The sequence below is a fragment of the Synchiropus splendidus genome, chromosome 8 (assembly GCF_027744825.2).
Source record: "Synchiropus splendidus isolate RoL2022-P1 chromosome 8, RoL_Sspl_1.0, whole genome shotgun sequence".
Lineage (NCBI taxonomy): Eukaryota > Metazoa > Chordata > Actinopteri > Syngnathiformes > Callionymidae > Synchiropus > Synchiropus splendidus.
In genome coordinates this window covers 24,196,570-24,222,216 of record NC_071341.1, presented here as the reverse complement: position 1 = coordinate 24,222,216, position 25,647 = coordinate 24,196,570, and the positions used below count along the sequence as shown (strand labels likewise).

The 25,647-nt window shown below is 46.1% G+C and overlaps 1 protein-coding gene and 1 long non-coding RNA gene across 8 annotated transcripts in view; one reads left to right on the top strand and one right to left on the bottom strand.

The window, feature by feature from the left end:
- mecom (MDS1 and EVI1 complex locus) overlaps positions 1–25,647 on the top strand; it is a 109,280-nt gene that overhangs the window by 31,134 nt on the left and 52,499 nt on the right. For all 7 annotated transcript variants that reach the window (XM_053873078.1, XM_053873083.1, XM_053873082.1 and 4 more), the window contains exon 2: positions 7,943–8,286. In XM_053873078.1, the coding sequence (XP_053729053.1) occupies positions 7,943–8,286 (344 nt within the window). The remainder of the gene's footprint in view (positions 1–7,942; positions 8,287–25,647) is intronic.
- LOC128763846 (uncharacterized) lies at positions 9,511–12,978 on the bottom strand. The gene is made up of 4 exons (XR_008415692.1): positions 12,780–12,978; positions 12,530–12,677; positions 12,296–12,384; positions 9,511–11,732 (listed from the first exon to the last, which is right to left on the bottom strand). It is a non-coding gene; the product is annotated as an uncharacterized LOC128763846 (long non-coding RNA).

Sequence of the window (25,647 nt, the reverse complement as noted above, 5' to 3'; positions counted from 1 at the left end):
CTGTGCAACAATCATTAAACAAACATCCTCTCCAGGACCTCGCCATGTCCAGGTCCATTCCAAACCTCGCTCCTCGGTTTGGAAAACCTCCGCCGTTATTGCATGTTACAAGTTGTGTAACTAAGTTACGGGAGAATTGGCGCACTGCTGAGACATGCAAGCGGAGGGGAAAAGAAACATTCCGACAGAATCCAAATCTATATTGAACAGATGTCAGGTCACATGTAGGTGGTCAGTTCTTGAGGAATAAACATGCAGTTGCTTTTGTTCCTCCTCCAGACCCAGGCCCCCATTGTTTTAAAATCAAATTTAGCAATGTCAGCAGATGTAATGCTTGAGTCCTGTGTTAATGTTGTGGCTTTCTGGAGTCTCCTAGTGCTGTGACAGCATTGATGATCTGCTACTGAAGAACCACTGAAGCCAAGGAATATTCAGCAGAGATCCTCTCTTGTTGAACTCTGTTACCTTCAAGTCAGGGCTGTGAAGAGATGTAATGCATTTTTGTTTCGTGAAAACATGTCGGAGCTCTTGATGTTCCTGGGCTACAGACATAGAACGAATAAGAAAACTGAGGGTTTGGTTACCAAGTGATCTGTTTTGATGAACTCTGAAAGCTTCAGCTCTGGCTGTGTGCCTCATTTATTTTTCATGTATTGTTTCCCCATTAAGAACAAATGGCCCAGGTGAGTTTGAGTGATGCCTGACGGTGAGCAGTGATGAGAGCATCAGTTTCACCTCACCAAGTGAGTTTGTCAGACGCTTCACTTCAGGCTTGGGGGCCATTCATCACTGGTGCGATTTTGTTTGGTGGCTTTGGCCCCCTGAGCTGGGCAGTGTGATCACCAGTGACCCCCGGTGACAGCAGCGGCAGCACTTTCATTATGTGGCAGTGTCTGTCCTGTCACGACAGCAGCTCTCTAACTGTCTGGGTGACACCCCTGGGTGGGACTCCAATCGCTCATCCGGAGGCCTGCCCGTCTGCGTCGCCGGCTCGGGACAGAAACATCCCATCCTACTTCACTTGCGTGTCTCTTTTTTAAATGCAGGAACTGTCCGGAAAGTGACCAGTCATCGTCCATGGAGCGCAGCAGACGTGCAGCTCTTGGTTTAATCTCGTGATAATTCCAGCGTGGACAGTGTGGCGTGATAAACTTCCCCTCCTATTCTAATCAGCAATTATTCAATTATGTCCCATTAGTTGGAGGGTATTGCCAATGTCGCCGCCCCGGCTCTCTGTCGGGGGGAGACCCCCAGGGCCCCTGCAGGAAGGCCTGTGATTAGTGTTGCGTTTGCAGAGAGGTGACAGAATCCCTCTTCAAATATTTTGTCTTCATTTTACAGCTCTGAGATGCAATTATGGAGCAGCAGTTCATTACATCAGCACGAGGCGCTTCATGTTTTATGCATGCCTTCTCATTTAGGCCTTTATTAAGGAGCCCGCTCTGGCCGGCCTTCTGGAGATGGAAGCGCCGGCTGCACTACGGCCACTGTGCTGGGAGTGAAGGAGCGCGGGAAGAACGGGGACGGAGGGGAAATGGAAAAAGGTGATTACAAGGAAAGTGTGTGGGCGTGTGGTCAGTCTATTGGTCACTTCACCACCGCGCCCTGGCTGCAACCTTCTCTCTCTAGATTGTGAGTGGACTTGGCGAGGAGGGGACAGCAGGGGTGACTAACTGCAGCTCCCTCAGCAGAAGAAACTCCATCTGCATCCAACATTGAGACAGATGAGGCCAATTTGGCTGCTTACATTTCTGGGCTGTGATGGATGTGGAGTTGCTGTGCATGGTGGAAGTGTAAAGTTCGGGTGGTGGGTGTACACAGGTGAGATGGACGAAGACATGGAGGGTAGACGGTGGCAGAGAAAGTCAGCAGTGTTCACTCGTCTTTGTGGACATGCTTGTGGATTGAGTCTTTGTTGTCTGACCCACTTTAATCCATCCATTGGTCACGGATGAACACGGATTTATCTCCATATTGATTTTCTGAAATGCATAATATATGTGCAAATATCACAATAAGTCAGCTGTTTTGTCACTGCCATGTCTACTGTTGTTTTCCTTTATGTTTCCAATTAAGACGTCTTGCGAAAGAAAGACCGTGACAGGTTGGAAAACTGCACTTTTGGAGTGCAGTGGACACACATGAACTCCATGACTCACACCGTGTCCGTGTCATAACCTATATATACAGTCCTGGGATTTGACAAATTGGACTACCAGGCTAATGGCAAACAGCAGTCCGTGATGCCAGCACACACGTGGACTCTCGCCTTACAGGTCCTAACCCAGACAAACGTAAGGCTCAAGTGCCGAGCAAGAAGTGTGTCAGAAAAAAATGTTTGGGGGGCTGCCAATACCACCATGCACTTACAGTAAGAGGTTTCAGCAGCGTCCAATTGTCAAGCACGCGGGTTTACTCAGGACGGGTTGCATGACTTCCAAGATAAATGTGATTTTCAAACATAAACACATATTTCACTTACTCTGGATACATTTTAAACGACACACACAAACACTTTTACAAATTACTCGGCGCAAACGAGGAATCTGACAGAAACTATTTATCACCGTTTTTTATTTTACATAAGTTATTGAATTTTAATCAATGCTATTCATGTGGTGATGACCATTTTAGTGATGTTTAGTCAGTCCATTTTTCAGATTTTTTTTTTTTTTTAATAATAAAGCAAAGCACTACATGCCATAACAAACTGACAAGGGCTGGGTAAAGCCCTCTTTTCATTTCTTCAGGCATTTCGTCAGCTGTGTTGGTGAGGAGGATCAATGCGTGAGGTCATCACCTTGACAGTGGCGAAGTTTTCCTAGCGTTTGACTTGCCAACAAAAAAGGCCCTCTCTGCTCGAGCACGGTGACGGTGAAAGTCTTCTGGCTGCACCTCCTGTCAGAGGTCTGCTGATAAAAACCCAGGGCCTATTTAAATATTTTATCAAGCGTAATGGAAATGGTCAAATCAAAGTAATTGTGTAATACATTATGAAGACAATCCACTTAAACAAAGCACATATGCTATCCTTTTTCTAATGACCAGGCCGAGCTGGGCCAGGTGGAGATGGTGGTGTGGCACCCAGGGGGCCCCTTGGATAGCCTGGGGAAGAGCAAAGGGAGGGGCTCTGGACAGCCATCCCCCTTCGCCGTGCCCAGGCCTCTCGCGTATATTTCATCAAAGGAATCGGTCATGATATTGGAGAGCAACGGCCGTGAGCCACGAGGTGGGAGCCACAAACATGGCTGATAACATCGTCCGCTCCCCTTTGAGTGCTTCACTACCTGGTAAAGCAGCGTCTAACAGAGGGTCATGTAACTCGTGCAACGGCTCATTTCACCTCAAGTGTGTCTTTAAAGGCCTGCGTACTGAACACTCAGACAGATAGTTGACCTCGCCATCATTTTGTCTGGATCACTATTATTTGTGTGAATTGTTCACTGTGGCATAAAGATGGAGATTTAGAGACTGGTCCACTGCAAATCAAAATCCTGTGATGAGGACGGGTGCGGTGATGGGCAGAATGAGCTCTTGTCATGACGTTCTTTCCACTTGTCACACCAAAGAAAAGTAACAGCCAAATCCATGGGTTTTTTTAGTTGCCACATTTACAATGCCACGCACATGTTCACCTTAGCAAATGAGAGTATGAAAGAATTTCGTGGAGCCGTAAAATGATGAGGTCACAGTTCAATCTGTGGTTGATCCTTGGTCATGATATGAACGCATTATTTGATATGAAGTAGTTCATGTATCACTGCTGAACGTTTGTTTCTTATGATGTGACTTTTTCAAATGTATTCATCATGAACTTGTGTGTGTCGTGTTGGCTTGATGCACTGGGATCCATCTCATGAGGCAGAATGCAATGGAAAAGACAAAACAAACCAACATGACCAGCAGCATCACAACTTTGGACAGTGTTTATCATGATGCTCAACACCAAAAGGTCCAGGTTAGAATCGAGGAAGTGTCCTCATGATACGACGTGAGCTTCCATGTGGATATCGATTGTGGTTTTAGGAAGTAAACAGCATGCACATCAATCTCTGTGTTCAGCCGTTCATTTGCATTCCATTGGCTTGTTACTCCTCCATATTGATTATTTAAAGGGGCTAAAAGCTGAAGAATAGCAGTTAAAGACAGTGACACGAGCAGCAAGCAAGACGTCAGGTCTATTATGCCAACAGGCAGGGGCTCATCTGTCTTCCCCGCGCCGCCTCTCCCCTGCTCACCCTGCTCTCACATACGTCTTTATCAAGCGGCTGTTGTCAGACAACATTAGATAATTAATAGGCCATTTGTCAGGCCTGTGAGGAACATGCTCCAATCCCCAGATAAACCCTGCCGCTCTGTGGCGTCAGCCTGCCGTATTAAAGACCCCTCATTATTAATCACAGCTCATTTGAATGAATCCACAGAAGGACTGGCTCCTGTTTTCACTTTGTTGTGGCTGGGTTAATTGGCAGCTCAATTTGGAGCTCTTAATGGGCTGCTTTTTCCCTTTCATGTACCAACTGGAGGTAGTTGACTAACACTGGACTGGAAGAGCCTCAACACAATATGCTCCTTGGCTAGCGCGGCGCGGCGTTGCTGTCGCTGCCTCGGCCCACACTGGGCCCTGCTGCCACTTTTCTGACCACACATCTTTTACGTTGCACTTTAGATTGGACTTGCCTTTCCCTTCGTCAGCAACGTTTCATTCGGGTTTTGCTCATCACAAGCTTAAGACTGTCTCAAATTTCAATCGTTGAAAACCCATCAAGTCACAGCGTAGAAGTCTTTTCTTCTTGTAGCGTTTATCATTTTCCTCCGTGGTTTGCTTTCATGTGTCACTTTGAAGTTCTCCACTCACCAACCTGTTGACCATGGTGCACTTTGAATTAGTTGTGAATTTCACTCCCACTCTATGTATTTATGGCTCTTATCGCAGCCCTGAGTTTGTCACGTTGCCTGTTTCCAGGCAAAGTTCTGCGTTGATCTAATTATCCACCGCCACATTTGGTTCCATATTACTGCAGATGTCAAGCTGCTATTAAACAATCAAATGCTACGCGGGGGACAAAAAGTACTGTGCCACTTTTACCCCAATTTATTGTCCGGTCTTATAACACCATGAGGATCATTATCACGTGTGGTTCTCTTCAACCTGTAAGTCACGGGTTCCTTGACCCATATATTTGTTACGAGAGGCAACAAACGATGTGGAGATAAGCTCGAGGGTCAGACTATATTTAGTCTTCTACCAATCTGTCGGTCACAGACCGTAGGCTCTGTTTTGGGTTTTTAACATTTGAGTTACTCATGGCCTCTTCACCAGCTGAAATAAAGAATATTGATCTGTGTTAAATGTTTTACTTAGTTGCATTCTTGCTTTTTCAAACTGTCCGAGCTCGATGTAGAAATGAAGGAAGGACTAAAAGAGAGTGTTGAGCGTGTGTGCCACAGGTAGGCCATTTCTCTCTGCAAACATATGCATCCATTTGTCCCATGGGTGCGTCCCGTCAGCAGTGGCTGGGTCACACCTCCATTAGGAGCTTTGTCACAGTGATTCATAGCTCCTTCTATCATCTTTAATTCACTCCCCGATGATGGCGGCGGCGCTCGCCGCTCCAGGTAATCGTGTGATGTATGAGTCCGCCCAACACCTCGTGGCAGAGGTGAAAATCATTCCACCCATGCAGATCGCAGGACTGGGAGCAAATGTTTTCCCTCTTAATGACAATTAATGAATTTCCTGTCCTGCGCAATTTTTGCCGAAGCAGTCCACGAGGCTTCATAATATTATCTGTGCTGTGTGTTTGTTTTTTTAATGCTTGTTTCAAACTAAGCACCAGTGCTGACGTCACATTGTTTGGTTTTATCTGCCATCTTTGCCGTGCCACTGTGACTCATGGAGTTCCCCTCACAAACCTCAACCCCCTTGGATCCTTTGATGTTGGGTGTCAGCTTGTGATCACAATGAGCATCTCTCAGTAAATAAACATTTCACAGGAAATAGACACGTACTTGTCCTCAGTGACTCGCTATCATCCTTGGCAATGATACATTACATGTGGAGGCCAGACTTTGACTCAGACTGAAGATCAACGTCTGCACTTGGAGAATATGGACATAAAAATGGAGATGTTTGGATTATTGGTGGGATTTGATAAAAAAAAATAGTTCATAAGAGATTTTGTGATTAACTAATCTCAATTAGTTGCTGTTTAATGGCGGAGGAATATTTGCCACAAGAAGCCACATTTTTCAATGTGAATGAATGTGGTTTATGACTGAACCAAATGATGGAGCCATACGTACATTTAAACAACAAAACATTGTTTAGTTTGCATCAGCACAGTAAATCACCATATTATATTTTATTTCACCTGATTTAGACGAGAGCTGTCTTGAAAACATTTGGATCAGAATGTCATGTCCATCCAGAGTGGTGGAATCCTCCCTGAACCAAAGCAAACAGCTGCTTTTCTTTGCTTTGGTTCAGGGAGGATTCCTCCATGTGTGTTGTTGTTGTTCTCATCCTCGCTGCCACGTGTCTGCTGCATCAGCGCTGACAAAGGTTCCCTGCTGTCTGGAGAGCACACTGTTTAATTAAATTATTCTTTTTTTGTTGTAATTAATGAATCGTAATAAAGTTATAATTTCTTCACTTTCATGACAAATCGACATGGTAATATAGAAGAGCCACAGCATTTACTCGGCTGTTCCTCGGACCATCATCAACGCTTCATGTAAGTGAATTTGTCAAAAGGTTTTCAGGTTACTTTCGTGACAGATGGAAGCAAAAAAAACATGAAACATATCTCCTCATTAGACCGCTGGAGCAGCAAAGTAAAGGACCTAGAAGTGGAGGTTATTTTCTCACAGCCCGTCCGTCTGCATGATTCAAACCTGCTGAAGTTATCTAGTGTTCAGGAACCACAAACCTTCCCAACAAGGCAGCTGACCACGCTGAAGGATGCGCATGAAAAATCCTAATGCTGATGCAAAAAGTTTCTGTGTTGACCGTGATGATGTTCGTCATTTGAAGCAAAGCAGTTTTGAAAGGAGAGATTGGTCCAAAGCCACTCCGGTTTGTTGACAGCGATTTGGACGAGTGCAGATCTTCACAGACACGGTCCCAGCCTGCTTTGTAACCACCTGTGACAAATGGCTGACCCCTTGACTCCAATTGCTCACGGTCGTTGAGCAGGCTGCTTGTGTGTATCTGTGAATTCCGATCAAAGGTTCCGCTGTTGACGGCGCTGCAGTACAGTGTCACACAGGCAGCCATTCAGGAATGTTTCCTTACGCTGGGATGGGTCAGGTAGCCTCATTAGTGCAGCTCGCTCTCCGCGTGTCCTGTCAGAGCGTGTTAAAGATAGCGGCTGCTGGCCAAAGTAACGGCTGCTCACTGATAGTTTCCGGCTCCGGGTGTCTGTGCCTCACTGCGTGACACCTGGCTCACACTGGATCATTAGCTCGCTGTCGAAATATTTAACCTGCGTGCATGTTTGTGCTCAAATTATTTATATGTGAAGTGTCTGCAAGTCACACATCCCCTCTTGTCCTGCTAGAGTTTCAGTTCCCCTTCCAGCCCCGACACGTGTGTCACTCTAAATAAGCCCAATGTGAGTTCAAGGGGCATATTCTATTTCCTGCCTCGCTCCATACACAATTAACCCCCGGGCAGCGCGGCATTTGAGAAAGACAGAGTTCCGGAAGAGGAACTATAAAACAGTCAGTGCAAGACAATGAACAAGCTCACCCTGGCATCACCTCGAACGAATACCAAAACAGTGATATTTCACGGCTGTCGTCCGTCGACAGATGGAGTCGGCAGGACTGGGCCGCAGTCTGTGTGTTGAAAATATGGTTCTGGTTTCTTGCTCCTTATTCCACTGTCAAACTGTATCCGGACACTTTTGAAGTTTGTCAATGCTTTATTTCTTTGCAGGTAAGGGTGACGATGAGGACTACCCACCCTACCCCTCTGACATCGTGGAGGACATGTGCGGCTCAGACGGTGATCCAGTGCCCCCTTCTGTCCTGCCCGAGGACCCGGCTTCCCCTGCGCTCTCTGATGATGAGGTTTCACGGAGGAGTTCCCTGTCCTTCCAACGCAGCTTTGTGTCTCAAGATGACATGGACATTCCTCCTGACTTCCAAGTGCGAGAGTCAGGTGTTTCCGGCGGCAGACTCGGCGTGTGGAGTGGCAGGAACCTTGGCCTTGGCGAGCGCTTCGGACCGTACGTGGGCGAGCACAGGCCGTGTCTCCGCGACCCACTGCAAGGCTGGGAGGTAGGACTTATTGGGAGCGTCCATGACGTCAGTAAGAATAGCAGTACTAGTGGCAAAAATAAGTATTGTATTTTGTATTTGCACGAAAAAAAAAAAAAGCATTAGGCTTATTAGCTTAATTAGTCCAAGTACTGTTAATGTGACTTGAAAACGTGTCACTTTTTAATGTGATGTAAACTAGAGACTTGCCCTGAATTGGACAAAATGCTTGACGTTTGTAGCAGGACCTGCCACAGTGAGGGTCTTGCCATGCAGTGTGATAAGTGCCCTGACAAAGGTTCAGTCAGAGGCGCTCGTGTCAACATCGCGAGCTGCATCATTTTGATGTTTCAGCTCCCAGTGATGTGAAGCATGAGCTCACTGGCCTGAGCTCCTGCTCTTAACTCAATTAAAATGAAAAGCAATAAATCCTTTCTTCATCAGGGTTAGGGACCCACTGCGGCCATTGGCAAATCAGGTATTGCTCAGCCAACACAGAAAATCCAATAGGGGGTCACAGGACAAGGCCAAAGGTTAGCCGTGGACTCGGTCAGTGTCATGCCAGTTGGCTTTTATGAAACAGGGCAAAGGATATGGCTGAGTTACCAGCTTTATTCAGCCTCTCTAAGTCGACCCTCAATAATTTGGGCATGAGGATTTAGGCGTTTATAGCCACCGTTAAGCCTTAGCTGTCCTGAAAGAGAAAAGCAGAACTGATCATGCATGTCACAGAAAGAGAATAGAAATGTGAAGCACAACGCACTCTTCTACTCGGTGGTGTTCGCTGTACTGCTCGGCTCCAGTTACATGGTTTGTTCGAGACCTTGGCACTGTGTTCCGATTGTCTGCTAGGAAATAAATGCCTTGTCACGGAAGCCGAAACATTAACTGGATTAAACACATTGCTTTAAGAGCAAATCAAATGCTCAAATTAGGTGCGTCCCTGTTGTGTGCGTGCGTGCGCGCACGCATCATTTCCACGTATTTGGGTTCATGACGTGGGGTGCTTGAGGGAAAAGATGCGATCTTGGTGATGTATCACAGCGTTTAATTACCGCACTGACAGCGTGTCATAACTCGTTCCATTAAGTAAATAACTTGTTAAAAATTTATGATGAAATGCCACATTATTCAGATGGATATTCAGTGACGACATCCAATGTGGTGAATGCCATTAAGCACCCCTCCCTTTCTTCTCCTTCCCAACGGCCACACCGGACCCCCTCCCACGTGCAGACAGTCAATATGCCAATACGCCTGCAGAGGGTCTGTAAAAAGAACATTGATTTGGCAAATGTGAGCTGGGACAGATATGTTTGCTTTCATCATCAATTCGGTGCAGCGTGGTGACGTGATGTCACCGACCAGGGAACGATAAAGTGGTGCTCCCATCTGGAGCGTTTGATGGAGGAGCCTGAGCAGCGCAGGCGAGCGGTGACGGACTGAGGCAAGTTTGTCACCGGGGAGGCCGGTGATCTTCAGCCCCATCACCATAAATATAAAGGCTTTATTCATGAACAGAAAACTAGTGAGTTATGGGATCCATGAGGCTTTATTGTTGACTTGTGTGAAAGACGCAGGGAGAGGTCCAGGCTGAGGCTCCAAAACCTGCCAGTGCACAATTCATTCACACCAATATCCCAAATGACATATCGTGAAAATATGGAACTATTATAGGCATGAAACTATAAGGAACCGAGTGACAGAAGGCACCATCAGGAGGTTTCATTTAATATAACCAAGTACATGCTCTTTGTTTGTGTTTTGTGTTTCATGGGTTGTTGGAAAAGTTCTTTTCTAAAATTATTTATATTAATAAATCTTGTATAAGATAATGATATAATGATAAATTCACTCAGTATTTATTACCGTAGGAAAGAAGCCCTGGAATTTACTGTACGATAACATATTTTATACATTTAAAAAAGCTTGTTTCAACTTCAGCATGTGCAGATGTTTTTTTTTTTTTGCTTCATCTTTACCAACAGACACCAAGACATTGAGCCTGCAACAAGGAAAAGCCTGAGATTACAGTCTGTCTTCTAGCAAAGGCTCGAGCTTGTTTACCTTGTTTTAAGTCAGGGGTGTTCGAATTATGAGCTTACATTTACATTCCACTCACCAGTTTTGAGTGAACTGATGAGGCCCCCACTAGTCTGGAAATATGATTTTTAGACTCAAGGTAGCCTATTTTGAAAGATCTCTTTGCACATGGATAATTTCTCTTATACGAAGCGCCATTCAGGAAGATGTACTTTTTTTTATCTCAAAGTTTATCTCAAACTCGTTTTCATCGGCCCATCTTAATCTGCACATCTTACTTGTACTTCACTTTGACTCTTTTGAGAATACAATGCAGCAGATGCCTTGATCATCACTACTCCATATTCCGCTGTCTGTCTCTGTCTCTCCAAGTCGTTGCACACATTGAAATTCAAACTCCATTTGTGTCTGTCTTCTTCTCAGCAACAATTCGACGGAGAGAGTTATCCTGCACTCAATGCGTCTGTGGGGTTGAAGGAAAATCTCAGCCCCATGGGATTAAAAAAGAAGTGATGGGCGGAGCAGGTTAGGGGGTGCGAGCAGGGATGGGATGCTGAGTTAGGCGGGAGAGGGTCGCGCGGGTCTTTTGTGCACCTCTTGAGTGAGAGGTGGAGACGATAGTATTGGTGGCGGTGAAAGAGATTAGCGGTGATCGTGAATGGGAGTGGAGGATTAGGTGGCAGGGCTGGGACTTTCCTGGCTCTTCAACCTCCTGGTCATGAGAGTATAGGCAGAGAGGCAGATGCCAGAGGGATAAGCCCAAACTCTTGCTGGCTGGAAAACTTTGCCATTCAAAGACATTGAATGCATGCGATGGCAAAAAGGAAGACATATCGTTTGTCATAATGTTCAAAGGATGCACAAGCCTGGGACGACTAGTATAGGATGTCTGCAAAGCAAGGTCCACCACGAGTGCCAGGGGTCATTTCTGCCTTACTGGGGATTCCGCGGGTCGTCCCTAACAAATGTCCGGTTTTCCTCTCAGAAAGGCTCAGGTTTCATGTATGTAGTATGGTGAGGTCACTGAAAGTTACACTGTAGAAAAGTGGTTTGAGGTACATCAGCACTTGTGCAACCATGACATTCCTCTAATCGAAGTCTGTCTGTGCCTTGCCCTCTTGTGTGAGTGTGAGAGTGAAAGTACGGGCAGTGGGCGTCTGTTTCATGCACGGATAAGCCGCTGTCCTGAATGAATGCAGTTGTCTCTGGCTGCCTGTCTGTCCACTGTGCAGTGACGGCCCGTCACCTCTAACTGTCAGACGCAGAAAGAGCTACTCTCAGCCGTGGCCAAAAGCCCTCTAATCCCCGAGCCCCTGCCACATCCCATCCTCCGTCAGCAGAGATGGTCCTACCCACAGCAGCGCTGAGAAAGGCATGCGGCGTAGGGATGACCCTCTCTGTCACTCATGCACTGCTGGTTGAATCTGGAAATTCAAAGTGAGAAAAGTTGAATCAGAAAAAGGCGCTTTGAATGTTGGGTGTCAGTGTATTGTGCTTTGTGAACTGAATCAGTGTGGGATCGGTTTCCTCTCGTGCGAGCACCACAGTGAGATGCTGTGTGTCACTGACTGAGCTGCAAGCATGCAGCATGTGTGTGTGTGTTCGTTTGTATTTGACCATGTTTTCGTGTATATTTCATTATCATGTCTTTTTTTGTTTTGCTAAAGAGTGGTTGGGTGTTGAGTTAACGATAGGCAACCCGTTCATGTCTTACGGCTGTCCAACTGGATGGAGTTTGTCATGTTTCACTCTGAAATTCATTGGAAAATGTGGGTATTTCAGTTTTCAAAATACCTTCATTATTATAGCATGTCACATCAGTTTCTAATATATATATATATTTTAAAAACTGCAGTTCATGTGACAACTGAAGCAGAGAAGCCCTCATATGTGCTTGTTTGTGTGGCCTACGCCAGTTCCCCGAAGATCAACGGTTACCATGAGAGAAAACCAAATCTGAGTCACAGAAACATGGCGGGTGCCGGACCTGCAGGAAGTGAGGCAACTTCTGTTTTTGAACTCTCACGGTGATTTGTGGTCGTACTGTGCAGTCAAAACGTTCCATTTCTTCTCATGCTTCCAAAGAAAAAAAAAGAAAAAGGACAAAACTTATACCTTCTAATAATGAAGCTCATGTCATACCAGAGAATCAAACTTATTATTAACTTATTATAGCAATTATTACAGCGCTTGAAGAGAAATGTAGCCGTTCCTTCCTCACCGGGTCCCTTCCTCCTCTCTGTCCCGCCTCCTCCCTCTTTCCCAGCAGGGAGGGGAAGTCAGGTTAACTGACTGAACAAAGTCAGAGTGAATTGCAGAAGGACAAAGACAGGCGTGGGGTGGGGGTGATACCAGTCGGAAGGTGTAGCCTGCAGCACAAAGCCAGGTGAAGGAGGCCCTCTTCAGGGGTCCGTCCGAGCAGGCCAAAGGTCACCATTCGTAATAGATTTGAAATGAATGGCAGGGCTTACTTGACTGAAGAGGGACGTTTGGAAATGAAGCAGTGGCGTCCACCTGCTTGTGAAGCTCAGACGGGATGCAGGGTGGTGTCCGCATTTGCCCATACGTTTAATCTATGCCGCTCAGTATCTGATGAGTTGATGGCTTAAAGCACGAGTTGAAGGACACACACTGTGTAGATGCTGTAGAGAGACCCAAAACAGGTGGAAGCAAACCTCAATAATGGAATGACAAATGTCTAGACAGCATCAGATAAAGTGGGCTTTATGACAAGGTGCGGGTTCTCTGTGATGCAATATAAACATTAGAGGCTTGTAAGAATCCTGTATGGTGTAATGGATGAATGAGTCCATGTCACTGTCAAGGAGACAACTAGGGGGAAAAATGTCTGCCTATCTAAGCTCAACAGTGTATGACGTCATAAAGTTTGCATTGACTAACTACATATGTTGACACTGGAATCTCTTGGGGGGGGGCCACCTTCACACAAAAGGTGGCCCCTGCACGCATCGAAGTGAAAATGAGAGGACCCCTTAACAGCCCACAGGAAGCCGAGGTGATGAATTCCGTGTGCAGCCTCAGAGATACCTTATCGCCTGTGAATTAGGGGCTGAGAGCCTTCTCCTCAAACACACTTCTAATTGCTTCCAAATGTCCTCTCATCGGCAGTTAGAGAAAAGTGAGACATCAACTTGCAGGCAAAACATGCTCACTTTTTTTTTTTTATTGGCCTGTTTGGGTAGAAACGGAGAGGAAGCAACGACTTTGTTCCACCTTTTTTGCTTAGTCTAATGGTACTCATCAGGTCACATTATCCAAGCAGCGATTCTTCATATCGACTCGCACAAATGCAGCTCTGTGAACACCAGGCCTGTCATCACCACATTCTAAGTACCAAAAATATAAGGTCAGTTCGTGTCCTGTCTCCCCTTGCGTTCTATATTGCTTTGGGGAAAGTGGACTTAAGTGTCGACTGGGCTGACGCCGAAGGCCGTCTGTACCGTTGTATTGTTGACGCAATAGGTTTTCAATTTGTGATGTATTTTGTTATTGTTATTGGTGAAAGAAAGACAGAGGCTGAGGTTTGCTAAGCCATGGGACGCTGCTCTTTTCGTTGCTATTAAAACCCCTCAAATGGCCGATCGTCTCTCTGCACCTTGTGTTTTTTATTCCATTGAAACGCCTATATGTAAGGCCTTGGGAGCGAGGATAATTAGCTGGTGTGTCAGTCGCGCAAGGGGCCAAACTTTCAAACTCAGCAGGTCATGCAAAATATACAGTTATTTAACAGTATTTTCATTTGACAACGTATTCTTTAATTGCCTTCAGGTTCAGACTTTAAGTCGCGACTATTTTCTCGCGCTCTGAACCCTGCGGCTGATATATGCTTATATGTTTTTAAAGGCTAAAGAGCTTCAAAATACTGAGCCTGGTCACATCAAACCAATGACATCACAGGCCTGTCATTGACCTTAAAGCTCCGCCCTCAGAGCCGCTCTCCTGGAGGAGCGGAGAGGAGAGGAGAAGCAGCAGCTGAGAGCGGCTGTGGTGGCAGAGCACATTTGGAGCAGTTTAATGTCAGTAACAGATGTGAGGAGCCGATGCTTCCAGTGTGTTTCATGAGTCCGTCTCCAGGCTGGAGCCGGTTTTCCAAACTTGCAAGCTTACAAGTGACGCTCATGCATTTTGAAGCCTTCCTACGGGGCAGACAGCATCACTGCACCTGCAGATGAACATGTTTTCCTTCTTCAATTTAGTGGGTGTGGCTAATATTCAGGTGCGCTCTGGTCTGGAACTTACGGTAATTATCGAGCGTTTTAAACTTCATTTCCCATCTGGGATTCTAAATGTTTGAAGGCCATGATTTTCTCATCATGTAATGGTGATCTAGGTTTTGTTGCACTTGGAATTAGCTGTCAGGCCATGAATTTGCCACACATAGTCCACAGCGACTAATGTTCATGAAATTGCTGAAGAAAAGACACTGCCAAATTCTGCACTATCACCCCCTTTCAATTACACCATATTGATGCTTCACTTCCAATGGAAGTGGTCCAAAAGCAGACCACAGATCTGCCAGGCTGCAGGAGAGTGAAAGCAGAAGTCTCGTGTTGCAGTAATGGGGTCTTAACCCCGACTTTGCTCTGTTATGTTACAATGCTTTAATATGAGCCATACGATGCTGCTGTGCACTGCAGTATTATTGGAGGGTCAATATTTAGTGTGCTAGTCGCGATATTTTCTTCCAACTTAGCTGGCAAGGAGAAGGTGATGTAGAGCTGAAACTATTTCTGGGTTTATTGCATTATCCAAAGATCTCAGATGCACTCACTATCCATCACGCAGTAGCTGTGCTGAGGGTCAAAATGTTTAGCGTCAATTCTGAAACTTGTGCTGGTAAACTGTTCATGACAATGTCCATCATAGAATGAATAGAGCAACCTGGATGCATATATTTGCTAATATATACAGCATATAGAGTGTATGTCATGAACATGTGCCGTGATGATGTATATTTTCGAGTGGATTGACTGTCAAGAACTAGCGGACCATCGTTGGCCAAAGTAGTGTTCACACATTCTTCCGGTGACCAAAGAGAGGTGTGTGAGGAGATGGGAGAAATGGAGAAAGACAACTGGACAGGACATTAACAAGGGTGATCGATGAGGTAGAGGACACAAAAGACAGGCGAGTGGCAGAGTAGAGCCGGGAAAAAAACATCAGTCAGAGTGAATGAAAGTGAGACGAGATGCTGTGAGGACGACTCTTGTCCAACAGGAGACAGTATTCCAGCTGCAAGGCTGTAATGGGACTTCCCAGGCTTCAGCAGGAAGTCACAGAGGGAACTTTGTTGATGGGAGCTCGCAGATGAGGGTTAGTGCTTGTCCTGAGCTTTCTCTTCTGCACCCAGCACTCACAGACTGGCTCGCTCCCTCCTTGTCAAGCTGCTATGTCAGCACCAATCCGTCACAAAGGATTTCCTTTTGCCAGACCCACTGGCCATTCCAGACCTCTCTAAAAAACTAATTGTTATCTGCAGTCCGAAAAAGCCCTGTGAAGTCCTAATGAGTTAGTGTGTTCCGCACAGATGAGGGAAACATCCAGCAGATCCATGATCCTGCTGATTTACACTTTGAAAAGCACCAGGAAAAAAGGACGTGGCATTCGCTGGATTCACCAGCCTTTATGCTCGGTCCACACAGTTGGTCTTCCTTGGCTGCTCCAAGAGATTTTAGTTCCAGCTCCAGTTCAGGGTATTCAGAGCTCCGTACAGGTCTTGAGTACCACTGGGACTTTGTCCAAACGCCACCCAGGACACGGCCATTCATCATCATGCTGACACAAGGCTTTTCTTTCTGAGTTGACTGACTGGGCACATCCTTGCCCTTCAAGACCACCGATGATTATGAGTCATGTTTGGATGGATTGCTGGAAAAGAGTGGGAGCCAGCGCTCTCATCAAGTCGTGCTGTAGCTGGACACCGTTTTGTTTACGGAGCGCCGTCCCCTGGCCCTGAGCCCTCCTGTGGGCCGCTGCAGATTATCAGAAGAGGCCCCTGAGTCTGCGTGTGTTGAGTATGTGGATGCTTAAAGGTCCATTGGTCAACAAAAGGCCACAGCGGTTGATTTATCATGTCATTATTGAACGCTCGAATGTCGCCTCTGTTCATTTGTGTTGTTTTTTGCACATCTCCATAGAAATTTCTCATCAGCGTGGCCTCCCCGTTACAGAGTCATTGGTGTACAGTTTCATCACTTTCATCACTGAAATCCCACTGCCAGATCCGTGGCAGCTTTCGCCAGAGATGCCCCCCTCGTCCTCCCTCCCGTCTTTACATTCCACATTTCCACCAGTCTCCATCATCCCTGCGTGTTTGGACGTCTCCACCTCACCGTCAGAGTGTGAGGGACGGCTGTTTTCCTTACAGGCCAGATCAAGACCGGAGATTGGCCCCACGAGGCCAAAGGATGTGAGTCTTTTGACACGTCCCGTAAATCTGCACTGTCCCATCTCCACTGCTCGATCTGCACATTGCAATGAGGACACCAATGAGGCGTGCGGATGAACATTCCTCAGACTGTTCTCACACACAAACCCGCGGGTTTTGCTGAGAGAATAATACTTTACTCTTCCCTACTACTGATCTGTGCACCTCAGCAGAAAAAGTTTGGCTCTGCACCTCTGGCGGCGCGAGTCCCTGAGCCCCAACGTTGAACTCATAAAGTTTTAGGGGGGTGTTCATGCTCGGTGATGGTCTTCTGTTTGCACAGAGTGATGAATATCATTGGGTATGTTATTCCACTGTCTTTTTACTCAGTGTTGATGTACTTGTTCTTTGCCATGACTTGGCTCCGTTGGACCAGCCACGTGCGTCTTTCACCTCTCACTGCTGACCACGATAGTGCTGTCATTTTTGTCTTTTTCTATCCCCTTCTGATGCTGTTAGTTGAATGTAGGTGCTGAATTACAGATGAGTTCCAATGTAAGGTTTGGGTTGTCCAAAGAAGGACTTGCAGAGATGGGTGAGACGTCCAGGAGAGAACCTCCGCCGTTCTGCATTGAGACAAGCTCCATGGTGAGGAGTTCCTGGCCACTGAGTGGTCACCCTGGCCAGGCCAAGGACACGCTGGAGAGATGCTGTCTCTGGAGCAGATCCCATCATACCCCCAGAGATGCTGGAGAGAATCTCTACCTCGTCCTCTCAAATCCAAAGAAAGGCGATAGTGAGTCAGTGTTGTACAATATACTGTGTTTAATCTTACACATAAGGAATTCATTTCAATGGATGACGGGGGGCCTGATTAGTTCATTCATGAGACTTTAGATTTCATGGATGATATTATGAATCTTCCTACTCATGCATGGTACGTTATGAAACGGTTTATAAAGTATTGACATAATGTAATTACAAAGGCTCTAGAAACCCCACCGCTTACTCTGCATACTGTTATTTGAAATAACAGCATTCTCTCAAATTGTGCGCCTTTTAATACCGTATAAACCTTGTTGTGTTGTCAAGTGATTTGAAACATCCATAACCTCATCTGTGAAGCCCTATAAATCCGGTATGACGCCCAAATAACAGATCATAGCTGAGACCTTTGTACAACGTGTCCCTGCACTTATCATCGCTCTTCTAAGCAATTAAACATTAGCGTAGGTGGATGTGCTGTGTGTGTCTGTGGTGGTCTGCAGTGACCGGCTATGATGCGTAACAGTAGATAATCCAATAGTCTGCCTTTAATACCTCGATAGCAGGACTAGTGGGAGTGTAATAAGTCGACCAGCATGAAACCAGGCTGAGCAACCGACCTGGAAGCATCATACAGCCTAAACCGCCCGTGCCATTAGGTTTCTTTTTACCCAGCTGGCCACATAAGCCACGTTCAGCCAGATTTTTCACTGAAATGGAAATGTAGCCTGTCACCTCCACGCAGCCTCCGACTGCATCAACCGTCTCATCTGTCATCGCGCAGAGGCAGCCACACAAATAGGCCTGCCACTCTCACTGTCACCCGAGTAACGGATGTCTCTCATGCTGGCTCCGGCCCCTCCCTCCATCGGTCTGGCCTTCCCATCTTTCTCTGAGTAACTCTTCCCCTGATGTGTGTTTGTATCTGCTAAGTGGTCTTTTCAGGAAGGCACGTTTGTTTATTTATGTTTTCACCTTGCCCTCATAATGCTGCAATCTTACAGCAGGCCTCAAAAGCAGCGGCATTATAATCGAAACAGGGGTTGCGTGAAATAAATAGTGTCCTGCATTGGTAACCTAACAGCTATCATAAATAATGTAGACCTATTTGAAGGGAACGATGGGCCATTAGAAGCTATTTACACTGCAAGAGCCACGTTATCGATCAGCCTGTGATGTCCTATAGATAAGACTAGGATGATGTCATTGTTGTTTATTGTGATTCCTGGCAGTGGAGCCATTTAAGGGTGACAGCTGCATCACTTTTTGAGGGTGGCGGGGATTGTGATGAGGACCAGGCAGATACAGCCAGTGTGCGCTTGGCTGTCACACATCTGGTGTGGAAACCATTCTCCGTGCTGAAACTTGTGTCTCATGAGCGGAATCTGTGAAGCAGAGTGAAAAGAGACGCATCAGGTGAGAGGTGCAGCATCTCTGTCTCCACTTGCAAATATATCAAGAGCCATAAAATGTTCCACTCCACTGGCGTGCTCAGAAACCAGCCAACAGAATTAGCATTCACATAAATACTCAAGTGACACCGTTGTGTCAGATGTGAATTCAGGAAGCCAGAGGCCTGGAGGCTGGTTAGGTGTGCCTGGGGAGTCATGTGTGACGCACTGCAGGTGGAGGCTCTGCAGCAGAGAGGCTTCCTGTCACACCACTGAAAGTTGCTGACCTTATGATCATTCCTGCAGACAAACACCGAAGGCGCCATTTGAAGTATGTTCATCACTCAGCTACTCTTTCACCCTTGAGTTATACTTGGTCACCAAAAGATGGAAATGATTATATTTCAACTCACATGAAAAACGTCAATGAGCTGGAAATGAGGAAATGTCGAGCAGCTGTATTCTCTGTTCATAGACTGACAACACATTGTTTGAACTGCCTTAACATCCTTCAATAAAAGTTCTTCTTCTGTGAGTTAAAGATTGATTGATTGATCTGATCGCGCTGGTCTGGACCAATATGGTTCATGAAAAAATACATAGCAAAACCAGTCCGAGCTCATTTGATAGGGAAGCTGGATGGTTGGGAGTAATTCATTTTCATAACATTTTGATATCATCTATACATTCAACCCTATGTCTGTGTTTGTTTCATGGACTTTTGCTCCGAATACCCAACTTGAATTCGATATCTCGCAGCACAGAGCGCAGAGCAATTTAGCGCTGCTGAGTACCGGCTTTGTTAAACTGGACTAAATGAGGCCGGCAAGTACAGAGAGTGAGGGTCTCTTGGTGGAGTAGAGGGACGCCGGAGAGAGGAGGGCAGAAAGGGAGAAGAAGTTGGCACGACTCCACAGTGTTTTCTGTTGCCGGCCTCTCTGCGTCGGAACATTATTGTGAATATTAGTTCAAAACTTCTGGCAATCATCCAGGCACCAGCCTCCATCGAGGGGTGGTGGGTGAGTTAGCAGCAGGGTTCAAACATCACACACACACACACACTCGCTGTGCCACCGATGACTACCCTCCACCCCCTCCAGCAGCGCACGCAAGACTAAAAAGGCTCGGCGAGAACAAGAATGAGTGGAGCCCAAAGTTCTGCCCGGCCCTGATAACAAGCCCCGGCTTTTCAAAATAAGCAAGCACGTGCAGCCATTGATGTCTCTGTTATCACCGCTAACTTTCTTCGACGGCTAATCTGAAAGCATTTCCTTCATGAATTATTGTCCAGAGAGTTTTTCTGACTCAAAGCTCACAAGTCTTAATTTGAGCTTCTGATGAGATGAGAACATGTTTGAAAGACTTTGAAAAAGGCAATGCAAGGCCTCATTGACTTTTTATTTCGGATTGTTTACTCTAATATGCTTATAATAAATCATGAAAAAGTCATTGGACAGAGTTATTGGAATGGAGGTTAACTGTAAATATGTGTGTCTGTTCACGCCCCTCGATGATCTGGCGACCTTTCCAGGGTGTCCACCACCTTCCATTTCATATAGTCGGGAGAGTTTGGGAATATTTATTGTTCTTTAACAGATTGTACTTTTCTATTGGTCATTTTTCTAATTGCACAAGACATCATCATGGAATTTTGTAACCATTTTTTTTGAAACATGATTTGAGTCAGTGATCAATCGGTGAGGAAGAGGAGGCTGACTTTCACTTGTGTTGCTTTAGGAAAGAAAAAAAGTGGCGTTGATGCCTGGCAGCGGGTTGATCTTTGGCAGAGCCGGCCTCCCTTTGGTGGGTGTCGTATAAGAGGGAGGAGGATGGTGGGCGTCTATTCAAGAAGTACAACCAGACACAATACAGCAGGGTCAGTGCTGGGTGAGAGGAGCCCACAAACCTCTCAGTCTGAGGTGCTGGCAGGAGTTGGGCGCAAACACATGACGCTGAGGAAAAACGAACCCTCTGCTTTTCACCGTCTCACTTTAGTAACTGATTCATTCAAATGTGTTGGCGCTGTCACGCATGGAGCTGAACTTTCATGAAATAATGAAACAATATGGCAATAAAGTTGATGTACCTCTTATAGTTGTCATACATAAAACGCGAGAGAGAAGGTTTTAACATGCGGAACCAGCCTCATGTTTCCCGTCAGTAACTGTGTCATTTGTACTGAACCCAAGACTTAGACGCCGTGCGTGCGTGCGTGTGTGTGTTTGTGCATTCATTCGTGCAGCCTCGAATGAGCATCTTTTTGAAGTGAAGTCATTTCAAGTTGGGTTAAGGTCCTCATGATAAAGCCATCCTAAAGGTCATGTCTCTATAAGTATCTCTTTGACCTATCACCCTTGACCCTGGAGCTAGCCAAGATGACAAAAGCATTCAGTGAGGTGTTGCTATGGCAACCCTGCCAGAGGGTCAGCGAAGGGACAGATGGTATGAATGTCATTTGGTGTAAGGATTCACAAATGTCCATATAATGTGCTGTGACATTACTCGCCATCTTGAAGTCACAGTCAAAATGTTCTTCTGGTCTCTTATTGGTCCAGTCAAACTCATGGACAGTCGATGGCCGTGCTGCTGAACAGAACCAACGAGGATGAGACGCTCGCATCGCCCGTCTCTGTCGCAGCTTGCCTGGAGGGAGGGGCAAGTTTGTCACCCGCCCCCCCCGATAATAAATGTGGATCTGGTAAATAGCCCATGAATAAAGGGATATTTTATCCTCAGTGGCTGAGATTTAGTGGGCAGCATCGCCTCTCTTCTGAACAACTACAAAGTGGACGCTCACTGAGCCTTAAGAGACATCGCAAGCCTGCGGTAGTTCATTAAATCTCCAGCACAAAGATGGGACGGCCTGATTTAGGGCAGTCCGGTGCATATTCGACTTTGAATCTCTGTCTGTCTCAATAAGGAACTGGCTGTTTATTGGCACGGTCGGAGGGACACAGAGGGAGACGACGGTGTGACGGCTTGGTGCTTGAATTCCACAAAGCTAGGCTGATAAACAGCCTTGTTCCTTGTCCATCTATGTCATGGTAACGCAGCTGAAGCCACTGTTCTTGACAATAATTACATTTTCTTTGTGTCTTGTTTGTTGTTGATATCAACAAAACGAAGAATAAATTGTCAATTTCTCAGCATGAAAATGTTTGCCCCCCTCGTTGGCACAAATGTGAGCGCCGTCTGATTAGCCTGGCTTTTGAAGTTGAACCTTAAGGCGCTTGTTGTTATGATGCACAACAATCATCTGGATTCATGTCGTTTTGTATTTTCTTTCTGAACAGAGAATAACAGCAGCGATAGTGTGACACATATATCATAAAGGCTGTGTCTGAATTATGACTGGTGCGATGCCTTCACGTACTGTCCAGAGAGAGACACCTTTTTTTTATTTCATTTCATCTAATCATGTAATTTCAGAAGGATGAGTGTTTTGTGCTTGCTGCTTCTTTAGACATCACCACTTCCTTGTTGTTTGTGGTCTATCTACAATACATGTGCGGCGTCCCAAAACTCTTCCCTGGAGCTCTGGGGAAATGAGAAGGAAGCATTGGCATAAGACTTTTCATGGGTATGTCTCATGTACATGTTGACAGTGTGCTACCTTATTTACCGTCGTTTCCCGACGATAACCCGCTACTTGTTTCTCACAGTCACAACCCTGCGGCTGATACGACGACGCAGCTAATATATGGATTCCTACAGCGACGACACTGGTGGGTTATTGACTTTAAAGCTCCACATGTCCACAATTCTGGTGGCGGAGCTTGGGACACATTAGGAGCAGTTTAATGTTAGTAACAGATGTGAGGAGTTGATGATTCCAGTGTGTTTCATGAGTCCGTCTCCATGTTTTCCAAACTAGTTAACGAGTGATCCTCATGCATTTTGAAGCCTTTCTACGGCGCAGACAGCACCACTGCACCCGCGGCTCAGAGACCGCTGCGGCTCATGGACGGACAACAGCTGTTCTCCTTCTTAAATACAGTGGGCGGGGCTAACAATTAAATGGTGTCTGGAATTTACAGTCCATACGCAACTGAACACAAACCACCTCTAAACCGTCTTTTATTTCATACATCATATTTCAGTCTGGTCTGACTCATCTGATATAGACTCTGAAGGACGGCATAAGGACCAATAAAAGCCATTGCTTTCACCCACCATGGAGACCTAAACGGGATGATTTAGACTAGTAGAAATCAAATTCAGAAACGTCAGGTGTCCTCGCACATTTCTTTTCCCTTCCGTCTCCCATTTACCCTTCGTCGTGCTCTTTCTTGGTCTGCGATGTCAGGATAAAGACGTAGGGCCTGATCAGTGGAAGCCGATGTCCTAATAGAGAGGTAATGAGAATAGATCTGCTGTGTTCAACCACTTATGGAGAGTGCGATGTGCCCTTAGTGCAAAGATAATATTCATCGTTTAATCCACCTCTCCCTGGCAAATGGCTGTCATCAATCAACAGCTTGAGTCTGCTTCACGGGTGTGCGTCCGAGCTAATGCTTGTAGAATGGACTGAAACAAAGTACAAATCTGCTGCTGGGCAGCAGCCTCAGTACTGCAGTGGCCGTACAACTTGTTTATGAGTGAATGAGGTTGAAAGTTGAATATGGTGCTGGGCACGCAACAAGCCACTTTGAAGTCACCAGCCCACAGTTCAAACCTATTTCTTTCAAAGTGGTCCACGGTCCATACCCCTCCTCTCTGGCTTGGGTGGATGGTTGCCCCATTGTCTTAAACCCACAGGCTCAATTGAATGAGCATTTCTCAGACTTTTATAAAACACTGAGTACTAGGTAAGAGGTGTCTTCAACTACAATAACAACACATTTCTATGATCGCGTGAGAGGATCTTGCTGGACTTGGCAGTCAATAAGCTGTTTTCATGTCCTGAGCTGGATTCTGCGTGACCACCTCAGCCTCTGCGTTGGCGCTTGCTCTCCTTGACTCTGGCCTCAGTTTGGCTTGGCCAGCGGCATACGCCTGTCCTCAGGTTGTGCCAGACGTAAATCACATCCCAGTGGAGAGGCACTGCATCCCTGATCGTTGCCACTCTTTTGGGCTTTGCCAACAACACAATTTGGATGGAAACAGTGGACATGGAGCTCAAGTACATTGTGCCCATTATATAGCAATCTGAAGTACATTACGATGTTCAGTAGTACGCTAAGAAATACATTGCAAGTAATCCAACAGCACTGTTGCCAAAAAAGAAACGGCCCTCATTTTGTGTCGTATGCCGCCATAGTGAGCTCCTGAAGTGTTCTCTTCCGTTGCAAATGAACGGACAAGTGGTCCATGTGAACACTGTGACTTTCATTGCAACCAAATTTGGACGAGACAATAGAAGCTTGTTGAGCGTGTCCATTTGCACTGGCTTTAAAACTGTACCCCTGGATCTGAGATGCAAGGGTCATTACCAAAATGTGTCCAGAAAAGGCCAGCAGAGAGCGATGGTCTTCCGCTTCCTTGGTTGACAGCAGCACTCGCTCCGCCTCTTTATAAGTCAGTGACCCATTGCGATGCAGAGTGCAGCTCATCCTCACCGACGCTTGTCACTTTACTAACCAGTGTCCCAAGAAGAATTCAGGCCTCCACATACAGTGTGAGCACATTTAACAAGGCTGTAGCCGTCGTGTTTAATAGTCCTGGTGATGATAATTGTGGGCTCCGTGATGGCTTTGCTCGTTAAAGCAAATGCAGAAAGGCTGAATTTCAAGGCTGTAATTGCAGCTTTTGAGGTCCCTGCCAATCAGGAGCCTTGGCTCGCCTCGTTCGCCTTTGTAAAAATTCACTGTGGCCCTGAGGCCCTGAACACCATCATGTAAAAAGGCCCACATGATGCCATAAAGTATGGTTTCAAAATGAGCCATTTGAATGTCATGTGTTGCGGCCTTTCTTGTGGATTGAGTAGTATTTGCTGTATTTATGACCACCTCAGCTAATTCATGAGCATAACCCACTTAGACGAACTCCGTCCAGCTTTCAAACAACCAAAGACAAGATTGACTATATTCGTCTTGTTTAATATCAGGAGGCGTCCATTTCAACCGAATCCAAAGCAGACCTTCCTTTCATGTCAAGGCGTAATGTCACAAGTTATTGGACAAGCTATAAATATCTCTTGCCTCACAAACATTTGGACGGGGGCCTATGGCCCAGGCTGTCATGTATGAGGCGCTGGAGGTAGGTCCTGGAAGTGGCACCTCTGATGTGGCCTCTTTCCTTATGTGCGGGTGCACGTAGCCGCACGTGGTGGGTGTATAATTTAAGATTTCTGCTCAGCTAAACGGCAGCCTGGCTCAATAGCCGTCGAGATGGCCGCTTGTAAAACCTGTCTGGGACCAGCTGGAAGCTGGCTTGTTAGGTGCTGCGAATATTTGAGGCAGGTGGTGAAGGGCTAAGGCCAAAGTCCATATGGATCAGATCACAGAAGAGCTGTGGAGGTTTATGAGGGTTTGTAGTGTGGTAGTTGTGGAGTCCAACACGTGGTGTCTCTATAGCTCTCTGAATTGAAATTTAAAAGCTTCTGTGCCAGCGTCGTATCCCGACCGTCTGCATCTCAAATAAAAATGCTTAATTCACTCTTTGTCATTTTGTTGTCCTCTGGCCTTAACTCTTGAAGTTGTCGTAAAGCATTCTGTTGAAAACCTGTTTAATGCCTTTCGCGTGGTACTGAGATTCATATGTTCCTGTATTTAGTTCCTCTTTTTTCTCGCTTCGTTTCTCGCTCAACTGTTGCAGTAAAAAATATGTGGCTTCCATTAATAAGTTGTACGTTAT